Source organism: Candoia aspera, chromosome 16, assembly GCF_035149785.1.
Source record: "Candoia aspera isolate rCanAsp1 chromosome 16, rCanAsp1.hap2, whole genome shotgun sequence".
NCBI classification, from domain to species: Eukaryota; Metazoa; Chordata; class Lepidosauria; order Squamata; family Boidae; genus Candoia; species Candoia aspera.
Window position 1 is genome coordinate 7436522 of NC_086168.1, and position 24117 is coordinate 7460638.

The window sequence follows — 24117 nt, forward strand, 5'->3', positions numbered from 1 at the left end:
AACCTTTTGGGCAGGGCGTACCTTTGGAATCTTTTAAAATCAATCAATCAATCAATCAATCAATCAATCAATCAATCAAATTCATTCAAACTATGCTTCCATAGTGCTTCCCCCAAAAACTGAAGGTGAAGCTGTGTCTCTGCTCATACGGGAGAGGAGACAGACTGCTTTGGCCAGTGGGCTGAGCTGATTGCTTGCAAAGGGCTTTTTAAAATGGGCTAAGGGCTGCACCTGGCCCTGAGGCCGCAAGTTGCCCACTAAAAGGACCAACAGATGGAGTCCTGTTATGCAGCAGAGGCAGTGAGTGTATAATTGTGGAGGAGGAAAGATGTCAAGGGTAAACATCCTTCTCCTTCCTTCTATGGCCGGAAATGTTCACTTACTGCACCCATCTTACTTAAAGCTCCAGATATGTTCAATACAGGTAGTCCTCGCTTAACAACCATTTGTTCAGTGATGGTTTGGACATACGACGGTGCTGAAAAAAACAACTTGCGATCGGTCCTCACACTTATGACCATTGCAGCATCACTGTGGTCACATGATCATGATTTGGGCACTTGGAAACCAGTTCACATTTATGACCATTGCAGCATCCTGTAGTCATGTGATCACCATTTTCAACCTTCCTGGCTGGCTTTTGGCAAGCAAAACCAATGGGGAACTGTATGGTTTGCTTAACAATCATGTGGTTCGCTTAACACATGCAGGGAATTGCTTAATGACCACCAGAAAAAGGTTGTAAAATCAGGTCAGATTTGCTTAATGACCGCTTCACTTAGCAACTAAAATTCCAGTTCCCATTGTGGTCATTAGATGAGGACTACCTGTGCTTGAACAGGAGACCACCTGAAAACCCCTTGGATTTATTCCAAGTTTTTGATGGGAAGATAAAGGGATGTAATGGAATAAATGGGTGGGGTTGTCATCAGCCTGCTTATCTCTCATTCACACCTGCCTGAGCAAGCCAGCTTGTTCCAGAATTAGCACCACATCACTATAGTACCTTTAGTGCTTAGATACCTTTGGTGTTTAGCTAACTTTATGGAGCAATTAGAAATGCACATGACTAACAATTTATTATGGATCTTTGTCCCTGTGGAGAGGTGCGGGAGGGACAGGGAGAGAAGAAGAGGGTGTGATGTGTCCCTATAAAAGTAACATGATTTGAGAAATGAAATCACAAATCCCATTTCCTTTCCTGTTCGCTTTGTTGCTTAAAAATGAAGCTTGAAAATTCTTTCCAACCCCATTCAGATATCAGCCCCCCCCCCCATACATTCCGTCTTGTGTGCATCCAGCCAGACTTCTAGCAAAAAGTCATATTATCAGTGCCATCAGTCCTGCAGTAAACGTCCTGGCTGCAGCTCTGTTTTCCCATATCTTGTTTCAGGTTTCAAGATGTGAATCATATTTTACATGTTTCACATCCTGAAAGCCAAAAGACCAGCTTGTTTTAAACATGCACTCCCCCTATTTTTAACACCGCATGTAATGGTTGCCTACTCCAAAATACTCAGTCTCACAAGCCAGAGCTTAAAGATAACTGATTTATTATAAGAATAGTGTGCAAATACAGAGAAAGCTGAGAATAGGCAAAAGCACGCGAAATACAAACTAAATACCCTCGCTTCAAACCCAATCCCGCCCCTCGCCCCACCATAACAACCACCCCCTCCCAGGTGTTGGCAACCGTCACACATCGGCCTGGGAAAGTAACCTTGAATACATGTCATAACCCAAACATACATTCCTGCAGAACAGCAAGGAGATTACAGCCCAGCACGACTGAAATTCCCCTCCCCGCAAATGACAGACACGGAACAGGAAATTGACATGTGAAACGCTACGATGTATTCAAACCATTGGAACGATGAACATGACACCGCATTCGTAAATGCAGCTCTACCCCTTTTGCAGGGAGATTCAGTTATTGAGCCTACAGAACGGGACCTTCTTAGTGGTGGCCCTGGTTTGGGGGAATGATTTCCCAAGCTCCTCCTAGACTGCTTTCGAGACCTATCTGTTTTGTAAAACCTCCATTTAGAGTGGGGGAGAAGCAGAACCAGGGTGCAAACACATTCTGCTTCGAATATGAACGTTTGCCGAATTTAATTTGGTTTGTCTCCTTGTACGAAATGCATCTTTTAGACTCAGCACTTAAGCAGTTGTGTTTTGGCACTTGGTATTTTAAGCATACGTACACCACAGTACTTTCCCTCAGGCCTTTCTCATTTCAGCTACAACAGTAAATCTCTTCAGACAGGCAGTGTTTAGACTGCTTTACTTTACCAGAACTCTCGTTAAAGGGCTCAGTAACATACATTTTAATTTCGAAACAGCAGCCAACCCCCAGCTTGGGTTTTTCCCCATATCAGGAAAAGCAAAGAGTTAAAGATTTACAAAGGGAAACATGAAAAGTTGCAAAGAGAGGAGTAGGCATCTTGTGATGGGCTCTGCAAACTGATGTCAGTCTCAAAGACATGTTCGTTCTTGCTTTGTTTTTGTAATATGGGAAAAAACAAAGGAGCTTGTTATTGTGGTCACCTTTGAACTGGCATGGGGCAGTTAGGCCGGCTCTAACATTAGGCAAAGTTCATGGGACTCCCCGGGCATCAGATGCTGGAGCAGGAAGCCCTTCACGTTTTACAGGACATCTCTCCCCCACAAAGGTATTCATCTCTTTGCTCGTTTGCATATGGACAGCATTTACCCCCCCCCCCCGTTCTCATTTAACTGCCTTCTCCCAGAAAAATAACTTTTTGCAAAGAAACAGACATGTGGCACAAAGCAAGAACTTCCAAAAATGATCCATGCTCTTTGCTAGATTATTTCTTTATTCTCTGTACTACAGGTAGTCCTCGACTTACGACCCTTTGTTTAGCGATCATTTGAAGTTAGGACAGTGCTGAAAAAAGTGACTTACAACCAGTTCTTACACTTACAACCGTCACAGCATCCCTGTTGTCATGTGATCAAAATTCAGGCATTTGGCAACTGGCATGTATTTACTACAGTTGCAGCATCTCGGGGTCATGTGATCACCATTTGCAGCCTTCCCAGCAGGCTTCTGACAAGCATAGTCAATGGGGGAAGCTGGATTTGCTTAACAACTATGTGGTGCACTTAACAACTGGGGCAAAAAAGGTTGCAAAATTGGGTGTGACTCACTTAATGACCGCCTCGCTTAGCGAGAGCTCCCTATACATGCAGAGCCTCAGATGTACATAATAGTGTGATAAATAGTGCAGAATATTGTCTGCTCGGTTTGATCATGATGCACTATGTCAACCCAGGAAGCCACAGTAAAGCAAAGCAGAATTAACCAAACCTCGCCTTCATATAAAAGATAAAACCAAACAAGGACTGCTTATTGTTGAATCTTCTTTCTGTTGGATTCATTTAACCACCCAGCCGCTGAAGTGCCAAGAAGATGGAAGCTCTTTGAGTTAAAGATAGGCTGGACAGGAAGGGAAGCCCCTGATCTCCCATATCATATGAGTAGATTAAAATAGATCACAACAGCTGTGGGGCCTTACTGAATTCCTGTTGTTTTCTTTTTTGTTTTTCCAGGTGGATGCTGGGGACTCTCTGCTTGGGATTCCCTTGGCTTGTTTGTCTGCTCCCTCTCTTATTTCCTCTCCCCTGTTTAAATAAAGTGAACGAAGAAGTTTGTGGAAGACACCAGAAACCCCCCCCCCCAGCAGGGTAGTAGTTCTAGCTAGGTCCCAGAGAACTGACAGGGATCATCCTCTGGTCAGCCACCTCTCCTGCTTCAAAATGAGCTGGGAATGGCTGAAACTGACAGGTACAGTTCAGTTTTTTCCAGTCCAGTTCAGTTCAGTTCTAGATACTTATATTTGATAGAATATTAGTCGTGATAATGTAAATTAATAAGATTGTTTCTAAATTTGATTAGGGGGCTCATTTACATGGTGATCTAAACATATTTCAACATTTAATTGCAACTTGTAAAGTCAGATTTAAAATGATTTCAAATCAGATGGTCCATATTTTAAGGCTAATGTGTATATCTTTATAGAATTGCAGCTTGTGCTGGTCAGTGACCGTAATAAAATTGAACTGAACTGAACTGACAGGTACGGGGAAATTGGTAAATAAGCAACAAAAAATTCAAGGTGTTGGTTATCACCTTCGAAGCCCTACACGGCATGGGGCCAGGTGAGGCGGTCCCCTCTAACATTGACCCGCCCCACCTGGTCATGCAGAGAGGGCATGTTACGAACCCCTCCGGTAAGGGAATTCCACCTGGCAGGGTCCAGGAGGCAGGCCTTCTCTGCATTGGCACCCACCCTCTGGAACATTCTGCCTCCAGAGGTGAGACAGGCCCATTCGCTCCTGGACTTCCGGAAAAACCCCAAAACCTGGTTCTGCCGCCTCTCTTGGGGTGGGAGGGGCACCAGTTCATCTTGGGGGTGGCTAGTATTATAGATCCCTCCCCAACAAACAAGCTCTGTGCTGCTTGGATTTTATATTTTATATCTATTTATTTTTTACTGATTTATTTATATTTTAATTTATATGTTTTAATTGTGATTTTACTGTAAACCGCCCAGAGTCCCCTTTTCAGGAGAGGTGGGCAGTGATGGAAATTCGAAAAATAAATAAATAAATAAAGGCTCAGCAGAGCTGCTTGCATTCCGGACACCACGATGAGGAACAGCTGGACTGCTTCCTGCTGCAGAGAACCCCACCCTCCCTCGCACTGTTGATGTTCCTTAGTCGGGTCATGCGACGTCTGCCAGCCAACCACCCAGCTTAGAGAGCGCCCAGGACTCCACGGTTCAACCCTGACCTACATACGGTCTCTTCTCCTGGAACTGCTGGACTGCTGCCTTTCCAAATATTGTGAAAGCAAAACAGGGCAGAAATACCCTCTTTTCTCCCTCACATAAAATAGCAGCACACTTTGTCCTGCTGTCCTGTTTGGAGCGGCTGGATTTAGGAGTAATGGGGAGTGTGGGCTAGCCTGAAAGGAAACAGGAGGAAGAACCATGATGGGGCTGGTTAATAACAAGAGGGAAGGGGCTAACGGCACTCTTCTCTCAGCCCTCCCAAAATATGGGTCTGATCACATCGACAAGGGGTCGCTGGCCTCACCCCCAGGATAATGGAGGACAGTGCGTTATGGTAAAGGCTCGAAGGTGTAATTTTACACGCCTTGGAGCCATGGTGGGATGGTGCCCGCTCAAGGGGGGAATGCAACTTGAAAACCAATTAGCTAATGATGAGCGAAGAGTTTTTCATTCTTGGGCTGGGGGTGAGAGGGAGAGGAGGTGGTGCAACTAGGAGGAAGGAGGAAGTCCTTGTCTGTGAAAGGCACTGCCAGCTTTTATGGCACAATGAAAAGGAGATGGGAAAAGGGAGAGGCCATCTGTTGCCAAGATGTGGCTCATCACACCCGCTGAAGGAGGTCCCTCCCTTCCCTTCCTTCCAGATTTAGGGAAGACCATCCTAGCCACCTCAGTTGTTCCAGGAAGTAGAAATAGAAGATTCCAAGGTTGTGGTTTAGGGGTTTTTTTTTCCTTTCTCATAAGAAGGCATAGTGGACTTCCTCGTAATCCACGATGCCACCTTGGGAAAGCTTTGGGGCAGATCCAGCATATTCAGCCACGCAGGCAGAAGAGCCAAGCCTTCAATACTGCAAGCCGGGCTCTGTGCGCTGTCAAAGAAATGGTCATCCTCAGAGTAAGGTCCACCTGCCCCCCCTCCACCACCACCCCAAGTTCATTCTCCCAAGTCTTAACTGGGCTGCTTTGCAATAGCTCAAAGACTTCACCAGTGGGAATCCCCCCACAAGGATTAAGCCAACGGGGGTCGTTTTCACTCCCTCCTTCTGCACCAAGGGAAAAACATAGCAAATCCCTGGGGAACCAAAATGGGGGCAATCGCTTATTTAAAGAGCCGGGCGAAAGTTCGGAAACGAAAGCCTGTCTTCATTGGATCCCATCTCCTGCCTGCCGAGTGCCAGCCAGTGGGGCTAGAACTGGGCACAGGGCATCATAATTTTGGGGGCTGGGGAGCATGGATCTACAAGCAAATATGAGGAAGGAAAATAGGCGTCAAATCCAGGGCTAGCTAAAAGACGGGGCAGGTCATTTCTTGTTGACAAACCACGGCGTTTTAGCCAGTCGATCTGTCCAGTTCGGCTAAGCCACAGTTGAACCACGATTTCTAGACTCCATCTCAGAGCGGCTAGCCAAGGTTCCTTGCCTGGGACGATAAACCCCATCAGCCCCAGCCAGCTTCGGTTTACCCTTCGCTTCGGACGAACCCTGCCTGGCGCCCTCCAGCGCGGTGGAAGCCCAGCGCTCCGCTGTGGACGATGGGAGCGGTAGTGCACGGCCATCTCCGTTGGGTTGGGGGGGCTCCCAGCCAAGCGCCGCCGAAGCGGGGGGCGGGGCCAACCGAGCGCGGAGGGGCGGGGCGGGGCCGGCCCCTCGCGAGCCAGTGGAGCAGCCGAAGCGCCGCCGAGGCCAGACGGCTGCAGCTGGGTGGAGCAGCGCTCGGCAGGGTGGCTCCGTCCAGGGTGGCCAGCGAGATGAGCGATCCGGAGAAGGGCGGCCGCGGGCAGCGGGAGCCGCTCAAGATCGGAGGTGAGGGCGAGGAGTGGGGAACCCGCGGAGGGGGCGGCTTGGCCCGGCGTGCTGGCGATCGGATGGGGACTCCCGGGGGTGGGGGTGGGGTGGGGAACCTTGCACGACCTCTGGGCGCGCGGAGAGCGCCCCGTCCGCCCTTTGGCAGGGAGGGCCCCGCGCCCTGGTGGGGCTGAAGGGCCAGCCTCGGGGATCCCCGCTGGCTGCCGTCGGAGGTCTCAGCGGGCGATTCCTTGCCAGCCACTGGCAGGAAGGCCCTGTCTGGGCGATGGCCGGGTGTGGCCGGGGGGACACTCCTGGGAACGGAATGCAAAGGACGGGAAGAGGATCTCCGAGGGGCTGCTGAGGGGTTCATTCCTCGCTGGAGCCCGGCCGCTACCCGGGAGGGTTGCCCTGCGTCCTGGCCCGCTTTACGGGAGGCCTCAGAGGGATAGCAGGAGGCGTCCGCCACTACGAGGATGTCACTCGTGTGACTGGCCAAAGGAGAGCTCGCCGTGGCCTTGCGAGCCGGATGCCCCCTTGTGAGCCCCTTCCCTTTGCAGGGAAGCATACAAGTGCCTCTCGATCGCTGCAACGCCCAGCCGAGCAGAGCCCAAGCCAAAGAATTCCTCGGGGGAAGCTGGGCCCCCAAAGGCGAGTTTTCAGAAAAAGGGGATCTCCCGGGACTAATCTGTTTACTCCACAAACTGTGGCAGCAATTGCCCAGGATCTTCTGGAGGCTGCTGGCTGAACTAAGAAGAAACAGAACTGTTACTAGCTAGTTCCTCTAGGTTTTTTTTTTTACCAGAAGCAGACAGGAAGGCAAATGGCCTGTTGGGCTGCTTCCATTTAAGGTTTTCTTGCCGGGGTACTTATCTGCAGGGCAGAACACTTGAATGCTCAGGTTTGTTTGTTTGTTTATCCAATTTGTCCCCACCCATCTCCTCCCATCGGGGGACTCTGGGTGGTTAAGGTACCCCCAGCATTGCCTGTTGGACAGCTTGTGCCAGCTGCCAGAGCATGTGCCAGCCATGTAATTGTCAAAGGCACGTTTTAATGGCATTTAATGGGACATGTTCCCAGAGCACTGTATCTGCTTTTTTGCAGTTTAATCTATTGAGGGAGCCATGCTCAGGAAAATAATAATAATAATAATAATCCCATAACTCCAAGTATCTCCAAGGCTGAGAAGCTTCTTGATAAACATGAGGTTTGTGGATGACAGGTGACTTTGTGACCTATATGCCACTTTTGGCCCTTCGTTCATTTGCAGCGAGTGAGTAATAGGATTACCTTCAGGAAGCTGTTAGAAGCGGAGTATTCTTCAACCCTGTATTGGTTATTTAAAATATTTCCTGGTAGGAAAGGCAATGTTCAGTTTTACCTGCACCTCACCTTTGTAAGAGACAATCTGTACAGATACCTGAATTCCTCTGTGGTTTCTTTCTGAGTATCTGAGAGATGCTGGGTGAGATTTAATGTATGACTAATGGTGGCCTGTATCTTATAACTTGTATGCATGTGGGAAAACCAGCTGGCTCCACGTATCTTACTAAGCTATAAGGTGGTGTATCCGGTTTATGACTCAGGGTGCTGTATGAATCCAGCCATTCAAGAAACCATGGCTACAGCAACCACAGTTAAGGTGATGTCATGAGCCCCCCTTTAACACACCATCTCCCGTGGATGGAGGTACCAGGAATCCCTCTCCTTACCCCCATTTTCAGCAAGTAATGTTTGCAAGGCCTCAGGAATACCTTCTGTAGGGACTCAATGGGCAGGTCTTCAGAGATTATGAAACTACAAGTCCCACAATGCCAGCCAGCACTAGGGGGAGAAGCTGGGAGAGATCCTTCAGAACAGCTGGAAGGCCACATGTTGCATACGCATTTTGCAGCTGCTTCTGCAGAAGAGTTCCCACAGAGCTCGCTGGTTAGGGCTTGCATGGCAAAGCAGTGAAAAATGCCCTCTTCTACACAACTGTTACAAATGCAGGAGCTTTGCCTTCCTGGTGTGGCTGCCGTGATTTGTCAATCGTTCTCCCCAATGCCTCCACCCACCCACCCCACTTTGGGCTTTTGCAAGCTCCTGAGAATGTCATAACTTTCTGGCTTTGTAATTAGTGTTCAGAAGGCCTGCCTTCTTCCGCTCTGCTCTTATCTCTATTCCGTTTGACTGATGTTACAGGAAGAAACTGAAGGCAGTTTAGCACAAAACCCCAATTGGGGCCACCCAATTTGGAAGACAGTGAAGTAGAGGGAAAGCCTCTGGAGTCTTGACTAGTGGTTTTTGAGGGAGGGATCTGTGAACAGCAATCTTAAGAGCTGTCTGCAGCTTCTCATTTCTTACAAGTCTATCTTGTTCAGATCTGCCTGCCCTATTGTGCTCAGGGGGCACGAGAGTGCATGTGCATAAGGGAGGACAGGACACCTGCAATTTTAACAGTTATACAGAAACAAATGTTGGGATTTTGCAGAGGTTTTTTTTCCCCCCAACTCTTCCTTCTCCTGCAGTTTTTTTCCTACAACCAAGGCTTTGGAGCACTTTTCAGGGTTGAGCAAGCTTGGAATCCCCAAACATTCCTTGGCTTGATCACAAGAATCACAACGAGAGATTCCAGGGCTCTGACTGAATCTTTGCCCCAGAATATCTGAATCTGTCAGCCTTCCCGGGTAGACCAGACAGGAAACACGACCAGATGAGTTAATTCTACTTTACTGTAAGGCTACATTAACAGAACGTTGCAAGTTTGAAAGAACAAATCCCCTGCTGTCTCCTTTACAGCCTGGGAAGCTAGGGAGGGTCCCTTCTGAGCCTCTTTCTCCTCCAGTATGCAGCTGTGGGCTGTGCCCTCTCTTACCTGACCGTTCTCTTCACCCTATTTCTCAAGGTCTTTCTTATATACTGTACTACACTGCACCCACAGGAGTGCATCTTCCTTCCGCTATGCCATTCTTTGATGTAAGTCTCTTCTTGCATCACAGCTTGAATAGCTTGAATAGTCCAGTGCCAACCTATGAGTTGAAGTCCTTGGACTTTCAGTCAGCCCTGAGTTCGCTGGCCTTGGCAAACCTGATGTTGTTCTTGAGAAACAGGGCAGAGAGTTCAGGCAGTTGAAAAGGAATGGAGGGTCAGTCCTCTTTGGGTTGTTCAACTGCTGATCCATTTTGATGCCTCACTGGGTGAACTCCTTCCACCGTCAAGCCTTTCAAAAGGGCTGACTTACTGTCTTATACTCACAGGCAGCTCATTTGCTGATTGATTTTGGCCCTTCAAGGTAGACCAGACGAGAAGTACAACCAGGTGCATCAGCACTATCTTTATTGTAAGGTTACATTAGGCAGAAATACTGGAAGTATTTCTCCCCTCCTCTCTTTTTAGTCTCCGGAAAACTCGGGAGGGTCCCTCCTGAAGCGCTTCCCACGCTTTCCCCCCACCTGCGGATTGAACTGCCTCTCTTGGCTGTGGGTCTTCCTCTGGTCTCCCAAGGCCATTCCCACATACCATCACACCAGTGGTATGCCCAGGTCTCAATTCGTAGGACCACAGATCTTAGTTAAAAGCTTTTGAATATGGTTCCGGAGATAGGGGTGTTTTTTCCTCTTACTGTTAATCATCTGTCGATGTGTAAGAGGAGTTCTTAACATTTTAATATCAAATGAGCAAAGTGTGTTGTGAGTATGTATACTTCCTGGTGAAAATTCCAAGGGAACGTTGGCTCACTGTGTTCTTAGACCTAGTACAAAAAGCCCAGCAAAGCAAACAACACAACTTCAAGTTACGTCTGAACCAAGCCACCGTGCCTTAGCATGATATATAAGCCCAGTCTGCATGTCAGGGAGAAAGCTAAGTTAAAATTGTCTCTAAGGTGTGCTCGTTGGCTTGATGGAAAGGACTTTTCCCCATGGGGGATTTTTCAGAGCAGCAGTTTCACCAGTAGAACCAGCTTCCAGCCGAATGTATCTAAACAGATGAAAAACAATCATGAATTTTGCTGATGGTCCGTTTGCAGCCAAAAAGGTTCTACTGTGAATCTCCACCCGTTCCTGTTATGAGACCTTGTTTTGGCAGAGCTAAAGAACCACATTCTCTGCTTTGTTTCCCCCTCCCCTTTAATCATTTTTGGTATTTAACATGGTTGTAAATAAATGGTCTTGAAGATCGGTAATCAAAACCAAATGCAATATTCTGGTTAAGACCGTAATCAGTGTTTGGATTTTCTTCTAGTTTATTTGCTTCTGATGCTAAGCAATCGTGCAGAGGGGGCATGCTACGGACCCCGTCAATAAGGGGATTCCATCTGGCGGGGTCCAGGAGGCAGGCCTTCTCTGCAGTAGCACCCGCCCTTTGCAACATCTTGCCCCCGGAGGTGAGGTTGGCCCCATCACTCCTGGCCTTCCGGAGGAATTTGAAGACCTGGCTCTGCCACCGGGCTTGGGGCAGGGAGGAGAATAGTTATACTTGGGGTTGGCTAGTGCCTTGAAGTGCCCCTCCTACGCAAGGACTGAATGAGACCACAGCCATCGGGATTTTATTTATATTTAGTAGCTTTGTGGAATGGTTTCATAATGTATTTTATATTGGAATTTTATTATACATTTATTGTTTTTTTGGATTATATTGTAAACCGCCCAGAGTCCCTCCGGTGGGAGGAGATGGGCGGTGACAAATTTGATAGGTAGATAAATACATAAATAAATAAATTTGCAGCTCCATGGTGCTGAGTGTGTGCATCTGTATGTTGTTGCCACCCCAGGTTAAATCCTTCTTAATATGATAACTATTTGGACTACTGCCGATTTAAACAAGTACAAGAAGCGCCACCTCAGCAATAAACATATTTAGTTTACATTTGAGGCTTTGCTAAGCCTTTCTCCACAGAAAGCTCAGGTCTGGCCAGCCCAAACAGTTAATAAAATGTGGAGTCTGCATGATGATAGCTGGATTTATCACTCCAGAACATACCGTTTCCATAACCACCACCCTGAAAAATACGATCCTATTTAATGCTGGATTAATTTGCTGCATATCTATGCTCCCGTCTTAGACCTGAAACAAATGGGCAGTAACAACTTGCTTTGATAACATTCCAAAACTTAATCTTAAAATGTGGCTTGAGTAACATCTTCCTGCAGGCAGCTTTAAGAGCAAAAGGCTTTGGTTTTATTTTTCCTTAACTATAGCTTTTTCACTCACTGTGGTTTTTATATCCTGGTTTATGATCTGTCCTTAAGAAAGATGTCAGGGGTAATGTTGACCCACCATGCAGGAAAACAGATCATTATAGAAACCTACAGCTGGAAGAGGACCTGAGAGCACTGAATTTAACCCTCTTCTTAGTGCAGGAATGCAGATTCAAACATCCCAGAGAGATGGATGTCCAGCCTTTGCTTGAACGGATCCAGTAAAGCACAGTCCACTCCTTTTCTGGGCAACTGTATTGTTGAGCTGGCTAATAGGAAGTAAGATTAAGCCAGGATTAAGCAGGGGCTTTTCAACAGTGGGCTGACTTGCTTGGAGCAAATAACTATTCCTCCCATCTCTGCAGGCTTCTTGGAGATGCTGCAGGCAAAGCTCTTTTCATGAGTGATGCCAGAGGGAGTGAATTATCATGGGAAAGTCCATTTGCCAGTGACCAAATGACATTTTCCTTCCTGCTTTTTTGTTTCCTTTTTCTCTTTCCCACACATACTGAATTCCAAGATTTTGAAAGTTCACAGCCTTGGACTTTCTCTGAGAACATTCCTCAGTCTGGATTCAGGGTCCATGTTCCCCAAATCTACACTTCCTTCTCGTCTTTTCTGATCAAAAGTCGCTGTTTTTTTTCCTGCTTGTTTTTCATTCTGGAAAGGAGTGATGATAAAAGAAATGTTACTGTCATTAAAACTTTGTCCTGTGTGCTACTCTTGCTGGTAATAGAGGGTGATCATCTTCTTGAAAACAGGTTTCACTAGGTTCAACAAAGGTCGCATTTCAGTTCTGCGAACCCTACAAAATCTCTACATATTACAGGGCTTGAGACTGAAAGTGAATTCTGCTAACTTCTGAGCAGGTTTTGAAAATAACTATATAGAGCAAATGGCATTTGTCTTTCACTTCCAGTATCCCGCTGATTCTTTTTCTTTTCTTCTAGATGGTACTTCCAACAGCCTTGGAGTATGTGGCTGGGTCCTGGTTATAATTTCATTCCTAATGGTGGTCGTCACTTCCCCTGTTTCCATTTGGATGTGCATAAAGGTAAAAAAAAAAAAAACTTTCTTATGAAACATTCATGAGATGGCTTCATCAAAGCAGGGCTACGATTTCTAGTCTCTTATTATTTCATCCATTTTGTAAATGGAAGAGAGAGCAGTGAACTTGGGATTTTTGAGTCCTTTGACTGCAAAGCAAAGAAACATACTCTCTCCCTCTCTTGCTCTATAAAAATGGTCAGTGTCAATATCATTTGCTCCTTCCTTCCTTCCTTGTTTGTTTTGTTTTGTTTCGTCTTGTTTTGTTTTAGTGCCTTTGAGTCAGTGTTGGCTCCTGGTGACTGCCTGGACTAGTCCCTGCAATTTTCTTGGCAAGGGTTTGGAACTGGTTTGCCCTTGCCTCCTTCCTAGGGCTGAGAGAGAGGGACTGGCCCAAGGTCACCCAGTTGGCTTTGTGCCTAAGGCAGGACTAGAATTCTCCTACTACGCCTGATTGGCTCTTGGGCTGAGAGAGAGGGACTGCCCAAGGTACCCAGTTGGCTTTGTGCCTAAGGCGGGACTAGAACTCCCCATCTCCTGGTTTCTAACCTGGTGCCTTCACCACGACCCCAAACTGGACCTCTCCTGATCTTAATAAAAGACACTTGTGATGCTATGTGCGCAAGTGAAGAGCACTTAATGTTCAGTTTCTGTCATCTCCTCCTCCTGTATTCCAACCCACATGGGCCAGGTGTGAACGTTGCAAAAAATAGACTGGGAATGTGTAAATTATTTAGAGCAATTCTTGGAAAACCAACTATGGTCCTCCTCCCATCTCAATTACAGATTGTCAAGGAATATGAGCGCGCCATCATTTTTAGACTCGGACGTATCCTAAAAGGAGGTGCAAAAGGACCAGGTGAGTTGTGAGTATGGTAGGTTGGTGTGTGTGTGTGTGTGTGTGTGTGTGTGTGTGCTGGCAAACCATATAACGCATTTCTTGGTTGTTTCCATCCTTATAATGAGGATCAAGGGAGTTCTTGAAATGTCTGTATGTACACCATCCCTAAAGGGCCTCAATTACAATTAGGTTGCACAGATGGAGTGCAGGGTCAGGATACAGCTTTAGGATGCTAGATTTTGATTGCCACAGCAACCAAATAAAATAAAATCTTCCCACCAGTAAGGTTGGCAGCCAATCCAAAGGTCCTGTCCTGATTTGCTTTTGCCTGTGGCCCAGAAATTGGCAGATGAAGCTTTTATGTGGATGACCGTGAACATTTATAATCACAGCCTCCTCTGTAATTGCCATTCAGAGCATAGCTGGATGGCCTGGTGGAGGAATTGGCCCTTTTCCCGTTTGGGCTGGCCCACAAGTGGGCTTCTGTGTGGCTATCCCCTTCTCTCCATGTCCCTTGTTCCATCTCTCAGGGTTGCCACAAAAGGGGTGTCTGGTGGAGCTTGGACTAAGTCAGCCTTTCCCAACCTGGAATCCTTCTGATCACCTGAGATTACCACTTTTGGAATTCCCAGCAACACAGAAGGGACTGCCTGGGGGAAAGCTGGATTAAAAATCTTCCTCGTCTCTGAAGAGCAAGTGACCCTGAATTCAGAGTCTGCCATGTTTTTCCCCCTGCAGGGCTGTTTTTTGTCTTGCCTTGTACGGACAACATCATCAAAGTGGACATGAGAACCATCTCATTTGATATACCACCGCAGGAAGTAAGTATTCCCTTTCCTTGATCTCTTGGCTTCCCCTGTGAGTATCGGATATAAATAGTCTCTGCTCCCCACCTCCCACCACCTTTTCTGATCCTCCAGTAAACAGGGTTGCAGATGCCAGCCAGACTCGAAGCTGCAAAATGGGGGTCTTCCCCTAGAGGTTCTCCTCTGCCATCTCTTGGTCTGATCTGCAAGATGGCTGTCAGAACTGGGGCACTGCAAAATGAACTGGAACGGGTTCCTGGAACGCGAAGCAACAGCCGTAAATTCTTGGTTTCCGAGTTTATGGAGACCCTTCTTATTTGCCTGCCTCTGAGAAGATTTGGCAGATACAGTGGAGAAGCATTTTCTGGGTGGTCTCTTGTGCATGGATTTATCAACCCCTTTTAATCAAACCTGATGGCTACAGGGTTCTAGGAAGACCATCTTTTCCTTTTTTTCTCCGTGGCTTTTTGAGCAGTCTTTTTGTGAAATTCCCCCCTCCTCCTCTTTATGGGGACGGAATTCTGACTGCCGCTGGCTTTTATGGAATTTGAAAGTCTGCGTTTGTCGCGCTCTGTGAACTGCCTTGAGAGCGTTTTGTGCCCTGAAAGCAACTTAAAAACATCAAGGACTTGTTTTTGTAAGCAGCCTTCATCCTTTGAGAAAAAACAACAACAACTACATAGATTAGGGCTGGGTAGTCGTTCTTGTTCCTGTCCTGTTCAGCCTAAATCAGAAGCTGAATCTCTCCCGAAATCAGTGCAATGGATGTGGTGTTCCACTTCTGAGCGATGGAAGCCAAAATGTCCTTAATTGCCTTGTTTATATTACTAAGAATAGAAATAGTTCTGGTGGCTGCTGTAAATTACATCCACAAACCTTTATTAGGGTGCGATTCCGAGTAAGACTAAGCTGAGGATGGCCACTGCAGTGTCCATCTAAACCTGAGAAGACGCTTCTCCTGCTGTTTCACAGCTGGCAAACTTATCTTATAAAAGAAGCATAACAACTTCCAGGTGCACCTCTAGGTGGGTGGATTAAATTAAATCATGAAGTGGTTTGCTTGGGACAATACAGTGGATGACGTTGAGAAACGAAACCACCTTTATTAAAATCCTGACTTAGCACGGTGTCTGAATCAGACTACAGGTATGCAGTTACAAAAGGAACATGGCTCTCTCTCTCTCCTTTTGAAAACTGGTTATATGTCTGTATGTTAATCCTTATGAGAAACAAACCCAGAGAAATTTCACCCCTCCTTTTAAAACTCCTGTTTGGATTCGGTTACTCTTAAAATGTTCTAGCTGGGGGCACAAAGATTTCCTTCTGTCCCTCTTTTCATTCCCTTCCAGCTTCATGTTGTGTTGATATGTGAGCCATTAAGCCAGAGTTTTTCAAACCTGGCAACTTTGAAAATGTGTGGACTTCAACTCCCAGAATTCCCCAGCCAGCTTAAAGTTGCCAAGTTTTAAGAACACTGCTTTAAGCCAAGGTTTGATTTGCTTTTCTGTTGGGTAGGCTTGACAGTTTTCAAACGTCTATCCCAGCCTTTTGTGCACTTAGAAGACTATTGAAAGTAACTCCATGAAAAGACAATTTCAGACAAAGATCTCTGAAAGCTATTATTTTTTATCCCTTTGCCTTCCAGTGTGCTTATAAGTGATCTGGGGGTGCCTCAGAGATGCAACATGACTTGCCCTTCTCCATTTCTTTGGGGGTCTCCAGAATCCTCTCCCTCAAAGACTTCTTCAGTTTTGTTCCCTCCAAATGCACAGGTCTTTTGAATTCTCCGTAATCTAGTCGTGTTTGTTGTGGACTTTTAGCAGCTGAAAGCCTGCACATCTGCACAGTGCTCACAATGGGAACAGTTGCCTTGCTCCAGAGGTGGACGGGCTTCAAACTGGCTGGCTCAAGAGCCACCAGGCAGTTGTAAAAACCACAAGTTGAGGTTATGCAACCTGCGAGGCTGTTTTGGCTTTCGTTTGGCTTTGGTGTGACACGTGGCGATTCTGTCATTCTGCTAGGCAATTGCTGTTAATTCAGTAAACTTTGCTTTTGAAAGCTGGCAAGACTACAATGTATGAACCCAGGTCAAATCAACCCTAAACAGTGCTGCTTAACATGGCACTTTCTAAAAATTATTTTTCATCCCCAAAGCATTATTTAAGTAGAGAAGAGCTGAATGGCTATTTTAAAGTAACTGGGAATTAGAAACTTTTTTTTGATAGATTTTTTGCAGATCGCCTAGAAATCTGCTAGTGGGTCCTGATCTACCATTTCCTTAGCTTTACCGGTAGTCCTCGCTTAATGACCACAATTGGGACTGGAATTTCAGTTGCTAAGTGAAGCAGTCATTAAGCAAATTGAACCTGATTTTGCGACCTTTTTTGCAAAGACCATTAAGCGAACCACATAGCTGTTAAGCGAATCACATGGTTCCCCATGGATTTTACTTGCCAGAAGCTGGCCGGGAAGGTTGAAACTGGTGATCACGTGACCATGGGACACTGTGAAGGTCATAAATGCAAGCCGATGTCCAAGTGCCCAAGTCATGGTCACATGACTGTGGGGATGCTGCGATGGTCATAAGTGTGAGGACCGGTCATAAGTCATTCTTTTCAACACCATTGTAAGTCCGAACCATCACTAAACAAATGGTTGTTGAGTGAGGACTACCTGTATTATGGCAGACCTGCAGGAGAATCCCCAGTTTGGTTATTTGTGGGGATCTTGAGGTCACTGGTACAAATGCTCTGAAATATTATTGCAGTCTAATGGATTTTGGGGCTGTAGTTGTGTCCCTTTCCTCATCTGATCTTAGAAGAACAAGCTCACAGTTCTTCTTGACCTGGAAAGTGGCCTCCATCTATTTCTTTTCCCTCATTCCACCAATTTTTTTTTTGCTAGCAGTGTGATTAGATCAGTCTGAGCTGTACAGGGTAGCAAATTAAATGAGGCAGGAAGGTTATCTAATTGTTGGAAGCCAAACTTCTTTCCTGGGAGGGAAATAAGTTGCATTAAGGAGTAACTTCATTACTGCCATGGCTCTCAGTAGCTTGGATCAAATCAAATGTATCTTTGTGGCAAGCCAGTTCAGATTCTATACACACTGTAGCATTAGTAAAAGCTCTGAGAATCCACATAAATTTGGGCCAATGGAGACCTGTGAAGTTCCAGCTTGCCCTCTGTCACTTTTATAGGCGTTCTCCTGAGAAAAATTCCCCCTCCCTCTCATACTGCAAGTACCCTTTAACTGAAATGTCCCCCTACCCCAAAAAGCTCCCTGCAATGCAGAGAAAATATAATTTTCCCTTCATCCCAATTATGGCTGGGGCCTGCTGCGAAGATCCCACTGACCGTTATTTTATTAGATTTACATCCCATTGTTCATTCAGGAGTTCAAGGACGCATACTGCTAGTTTTCCACAAAACCACCATTTTGTGAGATAGGCTGGGCAGAGAAGGAGGGAGAGGGATTGGCCCCAAACCTCCCGGTGAATTCCCATGGCTGAAAGGAAGATTTGGATCTCTCCATTCCTGGTCCAAAATATTCTTCGCTGTACCACCCTGGCTGTCCATTTAAAGCTACGTTAAACAAAGAGTGAGCATCTTATATGATTTATGTAGTATCGAATTTTCTTCCGTGGAAAATGCTTCTGCAGATTTTGGCTTCTGGCACCAACTTTTCTTTTGCATGACGGAGGAGATTAATTAGGTGCTGTTTTTCTATTCAGTGCCATTTTGAAGTATTTCCCATGCTCTTTACTCAAGTTCATTATTGCAGAAAGGGCAAGTAAGATAAGAATTCTTCTAACTAAAGGTGGAAGATGGGTGGTGTGGTAGGCTTGGTTTTGGTGACATGCAGTTCTGCTGGGCTAGGAAGGGTACTGTGCTCGAGAATTCACTGCCACCTCATTCATTCATTCATATATATATATATATATATATATATATATATATATATACACACACACATACATACATACACACACACACACACACATACACATACATACATACACGCACACATACATACATATATGTATGTATCTCAACTGTTTTCAGCCTTTGACGTAAGTGAGTTGAGATGTATGCCCCTAAGCGGGGAAAAACCCAATCGGTTTGTGTAACAAGGGAACTTCCTAGCACTTAAGTGTTAATTTGTGTTTTGCAGTATCATTCTAATAATGTGCCAGGTACATACTGCCCCCTGGGTAAGCTGGGGAGGTCATTCCCCACAGGTACCAGGCACACCCCTCGTGACTGCTCCAATCTTCACCCAGAGCTATTCTTTAATATAAATTTAAAGCCTGGCAGTGCCTTAGTGCATATTATACAGATCACTTCCCTATGCTGTCCAGAAAACTGTGTAGCTGCTTCCATGTAGCCACAAGGCATTGAATCAAACTTGGAGGTGTCCCTGTCTTGATGACATCAGAGTAACTAAGCAATTGGGAAGCCAGAAGGGGCACTTGGACTTCAGAGTTACACCCCTGTTTTCTCAACTGGAAGGCTACATACAGAGTAAGGAAGATGACCTTGAAATAGAGGTGTAGTTGCCTGGGCAAAAGGGGATGAAGCATTTTTTAGGTCCAGAACAAGACAACATTCAGAAGCGGCCCAGGCAGACACCTCCCTGATTCACATGAGTATAAGAAGGGGGAGGGGGTCCAGCGCAATCAGACTTGCAAGATTCTATTATCACCAACCTCAGTAAAACTAGACAGCCTGGCCAACAGTTGCCCCACAGTTAGGAAATCGTAGCCCCAAATGGCACCAGGCTGAGGAAAGGAACAGATTTCCACTGGATTTTGACCTGAAGTATTGACAACTGGTGGCCACCAGCTGAAAAGCTGTAAGTGAAGAACCATTTGGATTGTGAAATAGTCAATAGCTCCTTTGGCTAATTAGCTGATTCCCCTAAGCAAACCCTCATGTTTGTTTGGAAATAAGCTGCTGTGTCAAACTAGGAACTTCTTATTACCAATTTGTAAACAAGCACTGACTCTCTGGGTAACCCTTCTGTGTTGATGTCTCCTCCTCCTTCTCCCCAAGATTCTCACCAAAGATTCAGTGACGGTGAACGTGGATGGGGTGGTCTACTATCGTGTTCAGAATGCGACCCTTGCAGTAGCAAACATCACCAACGCGGACTCGGCTACTCGGCTCCTGGCTCAGACAACTCTCAGGAATGTTCTGGGGACCAAAAATCTTTCTCAGATTCTCTCCGACCGGGAGGAAATTGCTCACAGTATGCAGGTATGGCCAAGAGACATTTGAGGTCAGCGAATGGAACTGAAGTTTGTCCTGAAGATCTGGGTCACTTAAAAACATGGCCCCTGAAAGAAATGGAAATGTGTATATACTGGGATGATTTTTTGGAGTGGGGTGGGGGATTTTTGTGTTTGTTTATTGAGCACAACTGCTGTGTTCATCCTTAGTAGCTTTAGATACTCCAGGATGGCTTAGAATTAAAATGCTTGAATGTGATGGCTTGTTATACACGCTCACTTCGGTTCAGAGGTTCTCTTTCGGGGTCCGCATAAGGGGTGGGTGGGTCCAAAGGCACAAATGGTTGGGGACGCCCGTTCTCCCTGTTGCATCCTCATCTCTCTCCTGTTTGCGTTTTGCAAACTGTTGCATCAGTTTCTTGGTAACAAGGTGGCTAACGAATCTGGTCCAGAAGCAACCTTAAAAGGTCTGGTTTATTGTTTGTCTTGAGCCTTGTTCAAATCTTTCAGGTCCTGAGGGAGACCCTGGTTTGATCATGATTTGTCTTAGCATACCGTGATGGCTGACTTCATTTCCTTCTCTTCCCTTCCCTTCCTCTCCCTCCCTCATCTCTCTCTCCTTCTTTCCTTCCTTCCTTCCCTCCCTCCCCCCTCCCTCCCTCCCTCATCTCTCTCTCCTTCTTTCCCTCCCTCCCTCCCTCATCTCTCTCTCCTTCTTTCCCTCCCTCCCTCCCTCCCTCCCTTCCTTCCTTCCTTCCTTCCTTCCTTCCTTCCTTCCCAGGCCACCCTAGACGATGCCACAGATGACTGGGGCATCAAGGTGGAGCGGGTAGAGATCAAGGATGTGAAATTGCCCATCCAGCTCCAAAGAGCCATGGCTGCTGAAGCAGAGGCAGCTCGAGAAGCCCGGGCAAAGGTGGGTAGCGTTGCACATTTGTTTGGTTTGGCCAGTATCCTCTTGTTTAAAGTTTAAGCCACACAGCTAAAAAACTGGATTTTTTGCCAACATGGATTACCACGGCTGTCCTTCTACAGTGCAGCTGGGAAGCAAATATTTCTGGAGCCTGTCTTTCAGACTTCTTGAGTGCAATGGTTTCAACCTAGAGTCTTTTCTTTATCTCTCTTCCTGTCCATCAACTTAAAAAAAATCCCCGAGTTTATTTAATGTGTTGGTTCAGGTTGAATATGACTCATTCCAGGAGGAGGAGGTGAATGTTTGGCTGTTTTTTTTTTCCTCCTGCACCCCCCACCCACCCAAAAAAGGTGGTGAGGCCAAGAAGGAAGTGCTCTCCTGCCTGCACAGACTTGACCAGAAGCCAATGTCTAGAAAATGGTTGCATCTACAAATGTTTTTATTAGGGCTGCAACACTGTCAGGCGACAAATCATTTTAAACCTTTTGCTGATGAGGAAAGAGATCCATAATATAGTAGGACCATGACTACAGGTCTGGAAATGCTACTTGAATGGGAGTAGAAGCTCATTCAAATGAGATCGATGACTTAGGAGCATCAAAGCAGTTGCTGTTGCAACTGGCTGCACTTATGTTTGTTTACTTAATATTTGTCATTCTGGTCAGGAAAACCACATGTTTAAGCCCCTTAGTGTAGTGGGTCACCACAGAAAACAGGAAAGCAGCACATGATAATGTCTCACTGAGGTCTCACACCAGAAAACGAAATATGCTAGCAAGAAAGATAGGCTTGAAACCTAGATCTGGTTTTCTAGCTTCCTATCTGCACCAACGTTTTGGACAGGCAACATCAAAACATACAAGTGCCCCACATCTACCCTCTCCATACGTGGCATGTTGCACCATGACACATCTCTCTAAACCTTTAATTCTACCCTTTGTTAAATATGAAATTAAATTTGGCTAATTGAGAAAGTAAGGTTGGGCAGCAAAGAGGAAGATCACAGGGTATACAGACTTCTTCATAATAAGCATGGAATGTGGGTGAGTTCATTCCAGTTCACCTTATATGGAGTTAGTTGCCGGTGTGTTCTTTTCCCTGGGATTTTATTTTTAGCAGGTGAAGGTATTCGAAATCCTAAACAGTGCCTTTTATTGAGCTGGGATGTCCCTTTTGTAAGTCATCTGTGATTGGCAAGGTTGAGCAACCATCAGCTCTCCAGATGTTGTTCTAGACTCCCACTGCGTCAGCCTCAAACATCATGGCTCGGTGTTTTAGGGATGACTGAAGCAGATGGCCTCCTTCTGAATGGGGGCATCTGGTCTGCGTGCAGAGATTGCAAAGGTCAGTTTCTAGGAGCCTCAGTTAAGGACCACCATTTTCAGAGAAGATAAAGCATTGCAACACCAAAGTGGACCACTCACTCTTAGGGCTCCAGGTGTGTGGGCCACATGACCTTTTGCTTTGTGCTTTGGGAATGCTGGGGGATGTAGTTCCCACCCTGGAGAAGCTAGTACTAGTACTACTACAGTACTAGGGTAAACAGCCTTGGGACATAGTCTAGACAGCAAGCATGCCCAGGTGAACACATTCTACTTTACTGTAAGGATACATTAACAGAATCTTACCCAAGAAACTAGGGAGGGTCCTTTCTGAGATGTCTGCCATGCCCACATTCCTTCTGCGGGCTCAGCTGCCTCTTATTCAACTGTTCTGACTGTGGCTCTTCCCCCTGTCTCCCAAGGTCATTCCCACATGCCATAACACCAGGCCAGGAAGTCAGATTTTTATACAGGCTTGCCTTCTATGCATGCAAAGGCTTTACCGAACTTGGGACTTCCTTCCTTCCAGGTCATTGCTGCAGAGGGTGAAATGAATGCTTCCCGGGCACTGAAGGAAGCCTCGATCGTCATCACGGAGTCTCCCGCCGCCCTCCAACTCCGCTACCTGCAGACTCTAACCACCATTGCAGCTGAGAAGAACTCCACAATTGTCTTCCCCTTGCCCATAGACATGCTGCAAGGAATTATGGGAATGAGACAGTAACGAATGAGGCTATGTTGGTGAAGAGAAAGGGGCTCTTGGGCGGAAAGCTAGATTAAAAACAAGCATCAGTGTTGACTAGGAGAGCAGTTGCATCCATGTAGAGCTCATAGGTATTTTGCATCAGCTGGACCCCCCTTGTTTTCCTTCTGAACCAATGTAGAGATCCCGTTTTTGCTTCTTCTCCCTGTTTCCTTCTTTAAAGAGAGATTTCTGAGTGCCTTGCATCTCGTTTGGAGGGAGAGTGAAAGAATTGCTCAGAGCTTGGCCTTTTTTCTTTTTTCTTTGGCTTCTCTGATGGGAAATGGATTCCCATATGAGAAATCAGACATGGAACTTTCCGTAGCGGCCTTGTTGTCAGAGACTGTAATGAACAAACACATTGTAATTATGGAGATAATATATTGTAGCTATTGTGTTCAGGTTATGCGCCTGTGTCTCTGCCTTGGTGTGTCAACTTCATACAATGCCTCTCTCTGGCTATGCTATGTACATTTTTTTATAAGAACAGAGGTGTGCTTTTTTAACCATTTTTAAAGGATGACTGTCCATGTCCTGATTTTGATTTTTTTTTTTTAGAAAAATAAAACCAAAACGAAGGTGGTCTTATTGCCAGAAATGATGCTGGTGCCTTTGAGTCTTTAGCTGATCTTAGATTTATTGTTTCCAGAAGGCTAAGAAGCTCGACATTTATTTTGAGATGCATGCTAAGTGATTTACTGGAAAGGAAGTTTAATTCAACAGGATTGGCTCCCCAAAGTTTAGACGGAGACTGTCTCTACTACCACATTCTCAGCAAATCTCAAACAATTCATTTTAAAGACAGATAAACCCCATAGGCTTCCTTTCAAGTAAGTTCAATATTTGCGTTAAAGCTCAGCTTGTTGCTAATGTACCACACTGATGTTTAGCCCTGTGTTTCTGTATATTTGCATCACGCATTTTGTAAACTTACGATGTGGTCAGAATGAGAACTTTAGGTAACTGTCACCGAATAGCATTGTGGTTAACTGTGATTATTGTCTTCAGCACTGTGTGTTAAGAAAATAGGGCTGTGGCCCAGTTAGTACAGTCACAGGCCAGTCAGAAAACTGACCGGCCTTTTAACTGTCTGAACTAATGAACTTCTGTTGAAACATTGTCGTCATCATTCATATGCTCAGAACGTGTCCTTGGGACCCTGCCACTTTAATTTCATGCTAATTTTAGTTCAGCACGCAATTATAGAATTGGAATGAACGCATCCCCCAAAGGCAGGCAGGAAGCATCCAAAAAAAAAAAAGTAACTTTTCTTTAAAGCCCATCTACCAAAAGTGCTCTTACTATAATGTAGGAAATAAATATATATATATATATATATATCAATGAAAAGGTGTCTGAATTCTAAAGTGTCCTTGTTTATGAGCTGAAGTTCCAATAAATGTTTCTTTTAACGTGTTCTTGTTTCTGAAGTCCCCACC

General features: G+C 45.8%; 1 protein-coding gene across 1 annotated transcript; it reads left to right on the plus strand.

Moving 5' to 3' along the window:
• The first annotated feature begins 6484 nt into the window (after positions 1 to 6484).
• Positions 6485 to 24094, plus strand: LOC134506272 (stomatin-like). The gene is made up of 7 exons (XM_063316414.1): positions 6485 to 6617; positions 12730 to 12833; positions 13613 to 13685; positions 14406 to 14488; positions 19526 to 19729; positions 20483 to 20617; positions 22466 to 24094. Exons 1-7 carry the CDS (start codon positions 6563 to 6565, stop codon positions 22658 to 22660), a joined length of 849 nt encoding a protein of 282 aa, XP_063172484.1. The 5' UTR covers positions 6485 to 6562; the 3' UTR covers positions 22661 to 24094.
• The last annotated feature ends 23 nt before the right edge of the window (positions 24095 to 24117 follow it).

Coding starts and splice junctions, on each gene's coding strand:
- LOC134506272 (XM_063316414.1), top strand. CDS start 6,563: ATGAGCGATCCGGAGAAGGGCGGCCGCGGGCAGCGGGAGCCGCTCAAG. Junction 6,618..12,729: donor GGAGCCGCTCAAGATCGGAG/GTGAGGGCGAGG, acceptor CTTTTCTTCTAG/ATGGTACTTCCAACAGCCTT. Junction 12,834..13,612: donor CCATTTGGATGTGCATAAAG/GTAAAAAAAAAA, acceptor TCTCAATTACAG/ATTGTCAAGGAATATGAGCG.